At 47.6% G+C, this 15,404-nt stretch overlaps 1 protein-coding gene across 1 annotated transcript in view; it reads right to left on the bottom strand.

Moving 5' to 3' along the window:
• Nucleotides 1-15,404, bottom strand: part of LOC129845644 (dynein axonemal heavy chain 6-like) — a 59,859-nt gene that overhangs the window by 40,369 nt on the left and 4,086 nt on the right. The window contains exons 3-10 of the mRNA XM_055913503.1: nucleotides 15,193-15,404; nucleotides 11,148-11,250; nucleotides 10,752-10,910; nucleotides 10,483-10,606; nucleotides 9,207-9,403; nucleotides 7,333-7,536; nucleotides 4,526-4,651; nucleotides 4,177-4,341 (exon numbers count right to left, since the gene is read on the bottom strand). The exon at nucleotides 15,193-15,404 is cut by the window's right edge and continues 24 nt beyond it. Of these exons, the coding sequence (XP_055769478.1) occupies nucleotides 4,177-4,341; nucleotides 4,526-4,651; nucleotides 7,333-7,536; nucleotides 9,207-9,403; nucleotides 10,483-10,606; nucleotides 10,752-10,910; nucleotides 11,148-11,250; nucleotides 15,193-15,404 (1,290 nt within the window). The remainder of the gene's footprint in view (nucleotides 1-4,176; nucleotides 4,342-4,525; nucleotides 4,652-7,332; nucleotides 7,537-9,206; nucleotides 9,404-10,482; nucleotides 10,607-10,751; nucleotides 10,911-11,147; nucleotides 11,251-15,192) is intronic.

Below are 15,404 nucleotides of genomic sequence, written 5' to 3' on the forward strand. Positions count from 1 at the left end.
AAACAAAACGAACAGCCAAACAGTCCCGTTTGTGAATATACATCGAATAACGACACGAAGACATCACAAGAGACAATCACCCACAAACACACAGTGATAATGCCCTACCTAAATATGACTCTTGATTAGAGGAAAATGCAAACCACCTGCCTCTAATCAAGAGCCATACCAGGCACACCGAAACCAACATAGAAACAGATAACATAGACTGCCCACCCAAAACACATGCCCTGACCATAAACACATAAAAAACAACATAAAACAGGTCAGGACTGTTACAAGTTGTCTCTGTATGTTAGACTGTCTATCTGTGACACCTGTGTCTAGACTGTACGCTGTGTGTTAGACTATCTACATTGGGGCAAAAAAGTATTTAGTCAGCCACCAATTGTGCAAGTTCTCCCACTTAAAAAGATGAGAGAGGCCTGTAATTTTCATCATAGGTACACTTCAACTATGACAGACAAAATGAGGAAAAAAAATCCAGAAAATCACATTGTAGGATTTGTAATGAATTTATTAGCAAATTATGGTGGAAAATAAGTATTTGGTCACCTAAAAACAGGCAAGATTTCTGGCTCTCACAGACCTGTAACTTCTTCTTTAAGAGGCTCCTCTGTCCTCCACTCGTTACCTGTATTAATGCCACCTGTTTGAACTTGTTATCAGTATAAAAGACACCTGTCCACAACCTCAAACAGTCACACTCCAAACTCCACTATGGCCAAGACCAAAGAGCTGTCAATGGACACCAGAAACAAAATTGTAGACCTGCACCAGGCTGGGAAGACTGAATCTGCAATAGGTAAGCAGCTTGGTTTGAAGAAATCAACTGTGGGAGCAATTATTAGGAAATGGAAGACATACAAGACCACTGATAATCTCCTTCGATCTGGGGCTACACGCAAGATCTCACCCCGTGGGGTCAAAATGATCACAAGAACGGTGAGCCAAAATCCCAGAACCACACGGGGGGACCTAGTGAGTGACCTGCAGAGAGCTGGGACCAAAGTAACAAAGCCTACCATCAGTAACACACTACGCCGCCAGGGACTCAAATCCTGCAGTGCCAGACGTGTCCCCCTGCTTAAGCCAGTACATGTCCAGACCCGTCTGAAGTTTGCTAGAGAGCATTTGGATGATCCAGAAGAAGATTTGTGAGAATGTCATATGGTCAGATGAAACCAAAAGATAACTTATTGGTAAAAACTCAACTTGTCGTGTTTGGAGGACAAAGAATGCTGAGTTGCATCCAAAGAACACCATACCTACTGTGAAGCATGGAGGTGGAAACATGATGCTTTGGGGCTGTTTTTCTGCAAAGGGACCAGGACGACTGATCCGTGTAAAGGAAAGAATGAATGGGGCCATGTATCGTGAGATTTTGAGTGAAAACCTCCTTCCATCAGCAAGGGCATTGAAGATGAAACGTGGCTGGGTCTTTCAGCATGACAATGATCCCAAACACACCGCCCGGGCAACGAAGGAGTGGCTTCGTAAGAAGCATTTCAAGGTCCTGGAGCGGCCTAGCCAGTCTCCATATCTCAACCCCATAGAAAATCTTTGGAGGGAGTTGAAAGTCCGTGTTGCCCAGCAACAGCCCCAAAACATCACTGCTCTAGAGGAAATCTGCATGGAGGAATGGGCCAAAATACCATCAACAGTGTGTGAAAACCTTGTGAAGACTTACAGAAAACATTTGACCTCTGTCATTGCCAACAAAGGGTATATAACAAATTATTGAGATAAACTTTTGTTATTGGCCAAATACTTATTTTCCACCATCATTTGCAAATAAATTCATTAAAAATCCTACAATGTGATTTTCTGGATTCTTTCCCTCATTTTGTCTGTCATAGTTGAAGTGTACCTATGATGAAAATTACAGGCCTCTCTCATCTTTTTAAGTGGGAGAACTTGCACAATTGGTGGCTGACTAAATACTTTTTTACCCCACTGTATCTGTGACAGCTGTGTCCAGACTGTAAGCTGTGTGTTAGACTGTCTATCTGTGACAGCTGTGTCCAGACTGTAAGCTGTGTGTTAGACTATCTGTGACAGCTGTGTCCAGACTGTAAGCTGTGTGTTAGACTGTCTATCTGTGACAGCTGTGTCCAGACTGTACGCTGTGTGTTAGACTGTCTGTGACAGCTGTGTCCAGACTGTAAGCTGTGTGTTAGACTGTGTGTGACAGCTGTGTCCAGACTGTAAGCTGTGTGTTAGACTGTCTATCTGTGACAGCTGTGTCCAGACTGTAAGCTGTGTGTTAGACTGTCTGTGACAGCTGTGTCCAGACTGTAAGCTGTGTGTTAGACTGTCTGTGACAGCTGTGTCCAGACTGTAAGCTGTGTGTTAGACTGTGTGTGACAGCTGTGTCCAGACTGTAAGCTGTGTGTTAGACTGTCTGTGACAGCTGTGTCCAGACTGTAAGCTGTGTGTTAGACTGTCTGTGACAGCTGTGTCCAGACTGTAAGCTGTGTGTTAGACTGTCTGTGACAGCTGTGTCCAGACTGTAAGCTGTGTGTTAGACTGTGTGTGACAGCTGTGTCCAGACTGTAAGCTGTGTGTTAGACTGTCTGTGACAGCTGTGTCCAGACTGTAAGCTGTGTGTTAGACTGTCTGTGACAGCTGTGTCCAGACTGTAAGCTGTGTGTTAGACTGTCTGTGACAGCTGTGTCCAGACTGTAAGCTGTGTGTTAGACTGTCTGTGACAGCTGTGTCCAGACTGTAAGCTGTGTGTTAGACTGTCTGTGACAGCTGTGTCCAGACTGTAAGCTGTGTGTTAGACTGTGTGTGACAGCTGTGTCCAGACTGTAAGCTGTGTGTTAGACTATCTGTGACAGCTGTGTCCAGACTGTACGCTGTGTGTTAGACTGTCTATCTGTGACAGCTGTGTCCAGACTGTACGCTGTGTGTTAGACTGTCTGTGACAGCTGTGTCCAGACTGTACGCTGTGTGTTAGACTGTCTATCTGTGACAGCTGTGTCCAGACTGTACGCTGTGTGTTAGACTGTCTATCTGTGACAGCTGTGTCCAGACTGTACGCTGTGTGTTAGACTGTCTGTGACAGCTGTGTCCAGACTGTAAGCTGTGTGTTAGACTGTCTGTGACAGCTGTGTCCAGACTGTAAGCTGTGTGTTAGACTGTGTGTGACAGCTGTGTCCAGACTGTAAGCTGTGTGTTAGACTATCTGTGACAGCTGTGTCCAGACTGTACGCTGTGTGTTAGACTGTCTATCTGTGACAGCTGTGTCCAGACTGTACGCTGTGTGTTAGACTGTCTGTGACAGCTGTGTCCAGACTGTACGCTGTGTGTTAGACTGTCTATCTGTGACAGCTGTGTCCAGACTGTACGCTGTGTGTTAGACTGTCTATCTGTGACAGCTGTGTCCAGACTGTACGCTGTGTGTTAGACTGTCTGTGACAGCTGTGTCCAGACTGTACGCTGTGTGTTTAAAGGGAGTTGACAGACTGACTGATTGTGCTTTGCTGGGCCCGGGGGAATAGGTCTGAGACTAGCACCGGCCCTGTGTTGTGGGACTGAAGAGGGCTGGAGCAGGCTGATAGGTCCTTCAAATGGCAGCAGACGCCGCGCCTGTAGGCTGGGTGAACTAAGGGGCATGGCTGTCTGGCAGGTGGGCAAGGCTGTTCCCAGCAACCAGCCATCATCATGGCCTGTGCCAGGCTGACAGCTCCTTGTGTGAGCCAACTGCTACAGTGTTCCTAGTGCCAACGTTTGGCATGGAGAGAGAGAGGGCAGGGTGTCTGTGTGAGCGTCTAATGTGGTTATTTGATGTTTTTTGTGTGGTTGAGAAACAGGTGAGAAACCAGACGCTTTACTACAGTTATTGTAAACATGTATGTATTCCTTTCAATTGGTCGGCATTGGTTTTGACAAACTAAAAAGGAAATACCAATTATTCTGAGTAAATTGCTCTGGGGTGAAACATGATCCATCTGGTACTGAGGCAAAGCAAACATGATCCATCTGGTACTGAGGCAAAGCAAACATGATCCATCTGGTACTGAGGCAAAGCAAACATGACCCAGGCCATATTAATATAGACTGAAATGGACTGCATTCCAAAACTGCTGGGTAGAATAAATCACTAGCCAGTCAGGTGTTTTACAAGTGTTTGTCTGAAGGCTGGTGCTAATGTCAGGTTGTGTGACCCACCTCAGGCAGGTAGTGGGGGTTGGCCATCTTGGTGGTCATGTAGAACCTGAATTTCTTGTTGTAGTCAATGTCGGAGTCTCCGAGGCGGATGAGGGTGCGGCCGCCCGCCACAAACGTCTGCTTCAGCAGGATGGGCTCCAGAGCCGGGTCCACAGTCTCCTTCAGCTACTCACACACAACCAGGACACAAAATGGACATCACGCTGGTCAGTTTTACCATTCTTCCTATTCCAAGTCAACTCACTCAGGTCTGTTTGCTAACTCTAGACCCAAAATGGAGGTTAGAACTGTCCCCTGAGACTAATCTCCATGGTGAATCGTGACCTACAATGGCTGCCACAGTACTAACCTCCTCCAGCAGTACGGGCATGCCCATGCGGATGGCGTTCTCCAGGGTTCGCAGGAAACCAGAGTCGGTCAGTTTGATCACCTTCAGACCGTTCTTGGTCTCCTTGGAACGGATCCAACGGTTGGCCTGGAGACGGACCAGACACAGTTACATAAAGCATTTTAAATGAGGGATCATTTGTTTTGTTTCAGGTAGGTTGTGATTGTGTAGCTAAATCATCTCAATCCCACAAGGGACAGAACGTCCATATTGTCCCTTTAAAGTATTCATGTGACCACCATTGAGGGGTCATGAAAATTCCTCTCATACCAGAAAGTCACTATATTGCCCATGACACAGGTGTCCAACTCATTCCATGAAGGACTGAGTGTCTGCAGGTTTTCGCTCCTCTCTTGTACTTGATTGATGAATTAAGGTCACTAATTAGTCAGGAACTCCACACACCTGGTTGTCTAGGGCTTAATTGAAAGGAAAAAACTAAAACCTGCAGACACTAGGCCCTCCATGGAATGAGTTTGACACCCCTGGTGATTCATGAACCCGGCAGGTCAGAATCACTCTCATCGACATGAATGAAAACTGACAAACAGAACTGCACTACATTTGAGTCAGTCGACAGACAAGCCGTGTGTGTGTGAGTCTATTTGTGTGCGTTTGAGCTGGTCTGCGCCAGCCAAACAATGAAGTGTCCCCATGCTAGGCTGTCAGCAAGCCTCCCTGCCTGCTTAACTCCCTGTCTCTCCCCATCTCCATCGCGGCCTGTGCATGGCAGACAGAACCAGTCACCAGACCGCTCCCTGGGGCAGCGGCCCAAAGAAAGAGAGGAGAAGGAGAAAGAAACAAAAGATGACAGGAAGCAACATAAGAGGTGTCAGGGGACTGGAGCTAAGAGTCAAACTACAGAGTGGCCAAGCGCGTGGAGTGAGTGTGATTACAACACAGAGAGAGTGGGAATAGACTTAGTGTCTCAGGGCTGTTGTCTCCTGTTGTGGCCTTGTTCCAGGCTGGGTTCTGGGAATGGGAGGTAGGGTTTGTTCCAGGCTGGGGTCTGGGAATGGGAGGTAGGGTTTGTTCCAGGCTGGGGTCTGGGAATGGGAGTCAGGGTTTGTTCCAGGCTGGGGTCTGGGAATGGGAGGTAGGGTTTGTTCCAGGCTGGGGTCTGGGAATGGGAGGTAGGGTTTGTTCCAGGCTGGGGTCTGGGAATGGGAGGTAGGGTTTGTTCCAGGCTGGGGTCTGGGAATGGGAGGTAGGGTTTGTTCCAGGCTGGGGTCTGGGAATGGGAGGTAGGGTTTGTTCCAGGCTGGGGTCTGGGAATGGGAGGTAGGGTTTGTTCCAGGCTGGGGTCTGGGAATGGGAGGCAGGGTTTGTTCCAGGCTGGGGTTATGGAATGGGAGTCAGGGTTTGTTCCAGGCTGGGGTCTGGGAATGGGAGTCAGGGTTTGTTCCAGGCTGGGGTCTGGGAATGGGAGTCAGGGTTTGTTCCAGGCTGGGAATGGGAGTCAAGGTTTGTTCCAGGCTGGGGAACGGGAATGGGAGTCAGGGTTTGTTCCAGGCTGGGGTCTGGGAATGGGAGTCAGGGTTTGTTCCAGGCTGGGGTTATGGAATGGGAGTCAGGGTTTGTTCCAGGCTGGGGTCTGGGAATGGGAGGTAGGGTTTGTTCCAGGCTGGGGTCTGGGAATGGGAGGTAGGGTTTGTTCCAGGCTGGGGTCTGGGAATGGGAGGTAGGGTTTGTTCCAGGCTGGGGTCTGGGAATGGGAGTCAGGGTTTGTTCCAGGCTGGGAATGGGAGTCAGGGTTTGTTCCATGCTGGGGTCTGGGAATGGGAGTCAGGCCTTGTTCCAGGCTGGGAATGGGAGTCAGGCCTTGTTCCAGGCTGGGAATGGGAGTCAGGGTTTGTTCCAGGCTGGGGTCTGGGAATGGGAGTCAGGGTTTGTTCCAGGCTGGGGTCTGGGAGTCAGGGTTTGTTCCAGGCTGGGGTCTGGGAATGGGAGTCAGGGTTTGTTCCAGGCTGGGGTGTGGGAATGGGAGTCAGGGTTTGTTCCAGGCTGGGGTCTGGGAATGGGAGTCAGGGTTTGTTCCAGGCTGGGGTCTGGGAATGGGAGTCAGGGTTTGTTCCAGGCTGGGGTCTGGGAATGGGAGTCAGGGTTTGTTCCAGGCTGGGGTCTGGGAATGGGAGTCAGGGTTTGTTCCAGGCTGGGGTCTGGGAGTCAGGGTTTGTTCCAGGCTGGGAATGGGAGTCAGGCCTTGTTCCAGGCTGGGAATGGGAGTCAGGCCTTGTTCCAGGCTGGGAATGGGAGTCAGGGTTTGTTCCAGGCTGGGGTCTGGGAATGGGAGTCAGGGTTTGTTCCAGGCTGGGGTCTGGGAGTCAGGGTTTGTTCCAGGCTGGGGTCTGGGAATGGGAGTCAGGGTTTGTTCCAGGCTGGGAATGGGAGTCAGGGTTTGTTCCAGGCTGGGGAACGGGAATGGGAGTCAGGGTTTGAGCCACAACACAGTACAACACAACTGTTATTTTAGCAGATGTAGCCACAGAAACATAACTCTGGGCATCAGAGCCAATACAAGAATAGACTAGAAATACAACTTGACAAGTAGCGTATTACAAAGTATAACATTAATAAATATTTGCAACACCATCGCATATAAAGGTACCTGTGATTAAAATATGTGTTATAGAATCTCAATCAAATATATGAACACGACTGAATCCAGAAGAGATGAAAAGTGTGGTAATACAAATACTTCTAATTGATTGATTGATTGGTTGAATGATTTAAGACAAAAAGCACTGATTTGCTATCGGCTGGGTCACCTGATCCTGAGGGTCGATCATGAGTGGCCAGCGGCGCCCACGGGTAACCAGGATTCCATTCTCAGTGGAAACGGTGTCCCGGGGCAACCCCTCGGCGTTCCACAGGCGGATCTCATAGGGGTCGCCCAGGATGTTGATGAGGCTGAAGCTGGCACTGATGGGGATGCTCAACTCCTGGCATCGCACAATCCACTGGTCTATCAGCTACACAGACACACACACGTTTATCAACAATCAGAGCCTTGTATATTCAGGATGAATGAACATTCCCAAATCATCTGACTCCATAACCATCTGCCATAACAGATAGTGGTAGTATTGACAGACAGTACAGAGACAGTGGTAATATTGACAGACAGTACAGAGACAGTGGTAATATTGACAGACAGTATAGACACAGTGGTAGTATTGACAGTACATAGACAGTGGTAGTATTGACAGTACAGAGACAGTGGTAGTATTGACAGTACATAGACAGTGGTAGTATTGACAGACAGTATAGACACAGTGGTAGTATTGACAGACAGTACAGACACAGTGGTAGTATTGACAGACAGTACAGAGACAGTGGTAGTATTGACAGACAGTACAGAGACAGTGGTAGTATTGACAGACAGTACAGAGACAGTGGTAATATTGACAGACAGTACAGACACAGTGGTAGTATTGACAGACAGTACAGAGACAGTGGTAATATTGACAGACAGTACAGAGACAGTGGTAGTATTGACAGACAGTACAGACACAGTGGTAGTATTGACAGACAGTACAGACACAGTGGTAGCATTGACAGACAGTACAGACACAGTGGTAGTATTGACAGCACATAGACAGTGGTAGTATTGACAGACAGTACAGAGACAGTGGTAGTATTGACAGACAGCACAGAGACAGTGGTAGTATTGACAGACAGTACAGAGACAGTGGTAATATTGACAGACAGTACAGAGACAGTGGTAATATTAACAGACAGTACAGAGACAGTGGTAGTATTGACAGACAGTACAGAGACAGTGGTAATATTAACAGACAGTACAGAGACAGTGGTGATATTGACAGACAGTATAGAGACAGTGGTAGTATTGACAGACAGCACAGAGACAGTGGTAGTATTGACAGACAGTACAGAGACAGTGGTAGTATTGACAGACAGTACAGAGACAGTGGTAGTATTGACAGACAGCACAGAGACAGTGGTAGTATTGACAGACAGTATAGACACAGTGGTAGTATTGACAGTACATAGACAGTGGTAGTATTGACAGACAGTATAGACACAGTGGTAGTATTGACAGCACATAGACAGTGGTAGTATTGACAGACAGTACAGAGACAGTGGTAGTATTGACAGACAGCACAGAGACAGTGGTAGTATTGACAGACAGTACAGAGACAGTGGTGATATTGACAGACAGTATAGAGACAGTGGTAGTATTGACAGACAGTACAGAGACAGTGGTAGTATTGACAGACAGTACAGAGACAGTAATAGTATTGACAGACAGTACAGACACCGTGGTAGTATTGACAGACAGTACATAGACAGCAGTAGTACTGACAGACAGCCAGACAGACCCAGTGGGTTGAGGTGAGTGAGAGCCATTAGGCCAGAGTGCCAGTGTGGGCAGGAAGTCTGACACAAGGTCTGGCTCTCCGTCTGGCCCGAGGGAGAGAGGTAGGCACAGACACACTGTCTGGAACAGGCAGGCTTGTGTGCAGTATATAACAGTTAGTAAGGAACGTGTATAAAGTTACATCATACATACCAGGTGTCTCCAGGCCAAGGGGAAGGCTATGTAGTTTAGAACAGTTATAATGCAACATACTGTGCTAGGTTAAAGTGAGAATTAGCGTGCTGTATATAAAGGTTGTACCAGTTGTCTATAGTGCATTGTGAAGGCTCCGTAGTACGCCACGCAGGCTGCAGCGATGAAGACGTTTCCCACCACGTTATGGATCTCCTGTTCAAACAGTTCAATGCTCTCCTGCCAGCGAACCTGCTCATCCCCCAGAGCTGCTGTCAGCTTACCTGCACGGCCCAGCCTCGCCTCGGTCAGAGCCATGGTCTTAGCTGGGGGTGAAAGGGGGGGAGACGGTAAGGGGAGGGAGAGGGGAAGGAAAGTGAGGGAGAGGATGGGAGGCAGAGAAAGTTCATGAAGCAGACAGCACACAGAAGAGATTACAGTAGATTCGTCCTGACATGTTCCTGGAACTTTGGTTTGTCTTTGAAAACATTGTGGGAACTTTAAGTGCCAACATGATGGAAATCACGTGCCAAAATCTGTCAAACTCAGTCTTACCCAGACCCGCCTCTCTAACTCTTACCCAGACCCTCCTCTCTAACTCTTACCCAGTCCCTCCTCTCTAACTCTTACCCAGTCCCTCCTCTCTAACTCTTACCCAGACCCTCCTCTCTAACTCTTACCCAGACCCTCCTCTCTAACTCTTACCCAGACCCTCCTCTCTAACTCTTACCCAGACCCTCCTCTCTAACTCTTACCCAGACCCTCCTCTCTAACTCTTACCCAGACCCTCCTCTCTAACTCTTACCCAGACCCTCCTCTCTACATCTTACCCAGACCCTCCTCTATAACTCTTACCCAGACCCTCCTCTCTAACTCTTACCCAGACCCTCCTCTATAACTCTTACCCAGACCCTCCTCTCTAACTCTTACCCAGACCCTCCTCTCTAACTCTTACCCAGACCCTCCTCTTTAACTCTTACCCAGACCCTCCTCTCTAACTCTTACCCAGACCCTCCTCTATAACTCTTACCCAGACCCTCCTCTCTAACTCTTACCCAGACCCTCCTCTATAACTCTTACCCAGGCCCTCCTCTCTACCTCTTACCCAGACCCTCCTCTATAACTCTTACCCAGACCCTCCTCTCTAACTCTTACCCAGACCCTCCTCTATAACTCTTACCCAGACCCTCCTCTCTAACTCTTACCCAGACCCTCCTCTCTAACTCTTACCCAGACCCTCCTCTATAACTCTTACCCAGGCCCTCCTCTCTACCTCTTACCCAGACCCTCCTCTCTAACTCTTACCCAGACCCTCCTCTCTAACTCTTACCCAGGCCCTCCTCTCTACCTCTTACCCAGACCCTCCTGTCTAACTCTTACCCAGAACCTCCTCTCTACCTCTTACCCAGACCCTCCTTCTCTGCGATGCTCTGGTCAAACTGGTCCTGGAGGATTTTAATCTTGTTCTGTACTTCCTGTAGCTGGGCCTGCTTCTCCTTCAGGGTTGCCATGGTAGCGTTCAGCTCCATCTGCAGCCAGAAGGGTGGGATATAAAAATAAATAGCTAATACTGTACTTAGTAAAGAACATCTGACACAGCACTTTCTGTTGACGTTTTCTCTTCCAATCGGAACCAGTGGGCGGATGGCGTGCGCGTGTCTGTGTGCCATTGACCTGTGCGGCGGCCAGTCTTTCTTTCTTGGGTCCGACCTCCTTGAGGACTCTGGAGTAGAGGTCCATGGCCCGGACCCACATACACATGGACTTGCAGGCCTTGGACACCTTTTCCACCTTCTCAGGGACAAAGTCCGGGTTGTTCACGTATTTCTGAAGCTAAAAAAACCAACAACAATTAAAATCATCATTATTTAGTTTGTATCCCAAACAGCACCCTATACAGTGCACTACTGTTGACCAGAGCCCTATTCCCTATATAGTGTACTACTTTTGACCCGATTGAGGGGGTTCTGCAAATGCAGTGAAAGAAATACAAACAAAAAATGAAGCCAATACAGGAAGACATGAATAGAAGATGATCAAAAAACAACAATGTCCAAAAGAGTTAGTGACCTTCTGGAGGATCTGTGGCTTAATGTTTTCCTTGTCATATTCCATCAGCTTCCTGAGGAAGTAGGAGTCACCCAGCACCTGCTTGGCACTGGACCAGTCAGGTCTGGATAGGTGGGAGAGGTGGGAGAGGGAGTGAGGGAGAGAGGGAGAGAGGGAGAGAGGGAGAGAGGGAGAGAGGGAGAGAGGGAGAGAGAGAGAGAGAGGGAGAGAGAGATGAGAGAGAGAGAGAGAGAGAAAGTTGAAGTAAGTAAAGAGAGAGAAAGAGATACAGTGTGTGTGTGTGTGTGTGGTGTGTGGTGTGTGGTGTGTGTGTGTGTGTGTGTGTGTGTGTGTGTGTGTGTGTGTGTGTGTGTGTGTGTGTGTGTGTGTGTGAGATACAGCTGGAGTCATGCTAGCTAACAGGCCTGCTATGAATACAGACAGGAAGCAGCAGAGAAAACACCAGCCACCGATCCAGATGACATATCATTCTATCAGACAGACAGAGACAAGAGGACATGATGAGTCTTCACTCTCTTCTTGTCAAGCAGAGCAGTAGTAGAGTACTGACTGACCTCAGCCAGTCTCCCATACTGGACCTTATAGCTACCTTGTCTATGGGTCCAATGCCAACATATTCCCTGTAGGGTTTGTATGCAGGGATGGTAATGTATCTAGCCCAGTAGCCCGAGGCTAGTACTGATCAGCTTGTAGAAAATGTACCCAACTAGCCCACCGGCTAGATACATTTTGTCTTTTTAAATATCACACGGCCTAGATTTCCATCGCAAGTTCCATCCCAGTGTGTCTGCATTGGGAGTCACTGGTACATTAGTATCAGTTGTTGCTACATTAGCGATCCATCCATTGGCAGCCTCATATGGCATTGAAGTTCAACAATAATATGCTATTAGCTAATACATTAGTTAACCCTTCATGGACTGACTTGTTGCAGAGACAATGATTATGTTATCAATCTGTATCCAAGCATCGTCAGCTGACTGACATGCAGCTGAGATACTATCTCCCAAGAGAATCCTCGTCAGTTATCATCACAGCTGAGATACTATCTCCCAAGAGAATCCTCGTCAGTTATCATCACAGCTGAGATACTATCTCCCAAGAGAATCCTCGTCAGTTATCATCACAACTGAGATACTATCTCCCAAGATAATACTGGTCAGTTATCGTCACAGCTGTGGATATACCCCCTCAAACAGACACCACGACGGCCCACAAGGAACTTCACAGGACTCTATGTAAACCATATATCCTGAGGCTGCATTTATTGTAGCTGGGGATTTGGACAAAGCAAATTTGAAAACAAGGCTACCTAAATTCTATCAGCATATTGATTGCAGCACTTACACTTGATCACTGCTACTCTAACTTCCGCGATGCATACAAGGCACTCCCTTCGGCAAATCCGACCACAACTCCATCTTGCTCCTACCGTCTTATAGGCAGAAACTGAAAGAGGATGTACCCTTGACTAGAACCATTCAACGCTGGTCTGACCAATCGGAATCCACGCTTCAAGATTGTTTTGATCACGCGGACTGGGAAATGTTCCGGGCAGCCTCAGAGAACAACAATTTCTCTATATGCTGACTCGGTGAGAGAGTTTATTAGGAAGTGCATTGGAGATGTTGTACCCACTGTGACTATTAAAACCTACCCTAACAGGAAACCGTGGATGGATCGCGCAAAACTGAAAGCGCGAACTACCACATTTAACCATGGAAAGAGGACTGGGAATATGGCCGAATTAGAAACAGTGTAGTTATTCCCTCCGCAAGGCACTCAAACAAGCGAAATGTCGGTATAGGGACAAAGTGGAGTCGCAATTCAACAGCTCAGATACGAGACGTATGTGGCAGGGTCTACAGGCCATCACGGACTACAAAAAGAAAACCAGCCACGTCACAGACACCGACGTCTTGCTTCCAGACACACTAAACATCTTCTTTGTCATCTTTGAGGATAATACAGTGCCACCGGCACGGCCCACTAACAAGGACCGCGCCCCCCCCTCTCCTTCTCTGTGGCCACCACATGCTTCAAGATGGCCACCGTTGTTCCTTTACCCAAGAAGGCAAAGATAACTGAACTAAATGACTATCGCCCCATAGCACTCAATTCTGTCATGAAGTGCTTTGAGAGACTAGTCAAGGATCATATCACCTCCACCCTAGACCCACTTCAGTTTGCATACTGCCCTAACAGGTCCATAGACGATGCAATCCACATTACAGTGCACACTGCCCTATCCCATCTGTTCAAGAGGAATGCCTGTTCATTGACTACAGCTCAGCATTCAACCATACAGTAGTACCTTCCAAGCTCATCGTCAAGCTGGAGGCCCTGGGTCTCAACCCCACCCTGTGCAATTGGGTCCTGGACTTTCTGACGGGCCGCTCCCAGGTTTTGAAGGTAGGAAACAACATCTCCACTTTGCTGACCCTCAACACTGATGCCCCACAAGGGTGCGTGCTCAGCCCCCTCCTGTACTCTCTGTTCACCCAACAGCAGAGGGAGCACCCCCCTATCCACATCGAAGGGACAGTAGTGGAGAAGGTGGAAAGTTCCTCGGCGTACACATCACAGACAAACAGAAATGGTCCACCCACACATACAGTGTGGTGAAGGCGCAATAGCGCCTCTTCAACCTCAGGAGGCTGAAGAAATGTTGCTTGTCACTTAAAACCCTGACAAACCTTTACAGATGCACAAACGAGAGCATCCTGTCGGGCTGTATCAGCGCCTGGTACGGCAACTGCACTGCCCACAATCGCAAGGCTCTCCAGAGAGTGGTGAGGTCTGCACAACGCATCACCGGGGGCAAACTACCTGCCCTCCAGGACACCTACACCACCCGATGTCACAGGAAGGCCAAAAAGATCATCAAGGACAACAACCACCCGAGCCACTGCCTGTTCCCCCCGCTATCATCCAGAAGGCGAGGTCAGTACAGGTGCATCAAAGCTGGGACCGAGAGACTGAGAAACAGATTCTATCTCAAGGCCATCAGACTGTTAAATAGTCATCACTAACTCAGAGAGGCTGCTGCCTACATAGAGACTCACATCACTGGCCATGCCAATTTAATTATGTTAACATATCTTACATTACTCATCTCATATGTATATACTGTACCTTATACCATCTACTGCATCTTGCCTATGCCACTCGTCCATCGCTCATCCATATATTTGTATGTACATATTCTTATTCATTCCTTTACACTTGTGTGTGTATAAGGTAGTTGTTGGTAAATTGTTAGATTACTCTTTGGATATTACTGCACTGTCGGAACTAGAAGCACAAGCATTTCGCTACGCCTGCATTAACATCTGCTAACCATGTGCATGTGACAAATAAACATTTATGAGATTTTTTATCTAAGATGCATCAATCATAATGTTGTCAATACGTTATCTAAGTGTTGTTAGTGGACTGACTAGCATCAATCATAAGGTTGTCAATACGTTATCTAAGTGTTGTTAGTGGACTGACTAGCATCAATCATAATGTTGTCAATACGTTATCTAAGTGTTGTTAGTGGACTGACTAGCATCAATCATAAGGTTGTCAATACGTTATCTAAGTGTTGTTAGTGGACTGACTAGCATCAATCATAACGTTGTCAATACGTTATCTAAGTGTTGTTAGTGGACTGACTAGCATCAATCATAATGTTGTCAATACGTTATCTAAGTGTTGTTAGTGGACTGACTAGCATCAATCATAATGTTGTCAATACGTTATCTAAGTGTTGTTAGTGGACTGACTAGCATCAATCATAAGGTTGTCAATACGTTATCTAAGTGTTGTTAGTGGACTGACTTGCATCAATCATAACGTTGTCAATACGTTATCTAAGTGTTGTTAGTGGACTGACTTGCATCAATCATAATGTTGTCAATACGTTATCTAAGTGTTGTTAGTGGACTGACTAGCATCAATCATAAGGTTGTCAATACGTTATCTAAGTGTTGTTAGTGGACTGACTTGCATCAATCACAACGTTGTCAATACGTTATCTAAGTGTTGTTAGTGGACTGACTTGCTGCCCAGCAGGATGCAGACGGCCTCCATGACAGTCATGACCATGTCAGGTGGTTTGGTGAAGACCCTGATCTCTGAGATGTCTGCCTTGTCCAGTGAGTCCAGGGCCTTGTTGGCACCTTCCAGAGCGGGCAGAGCCTCGTCTAGATCCCTCTGGGCATCTGCTGCTATGGCCTGGGTGTCCTCAGCCTTCACCTTGGCTAGGGCCTC

The sequence above is a fragment of the Salvelinus fontinalis genome, unplaced genomic scaffold, assembly GCF_029448725.1.
Source record: "Salvelinus fontinalis isolate EN_2023a unplaced genomic scaffold, ASM2944872v1 scaffold_0330, whole genome shotgun sequence".
Classification (NCBI taxonomy): domain Eukaryota; kingdom Metazoa; phylum Chordata; class Actinopteri; order Salmoniformes; family Salmonidae; genus Salvelinus; species Salvelinus fontinalis.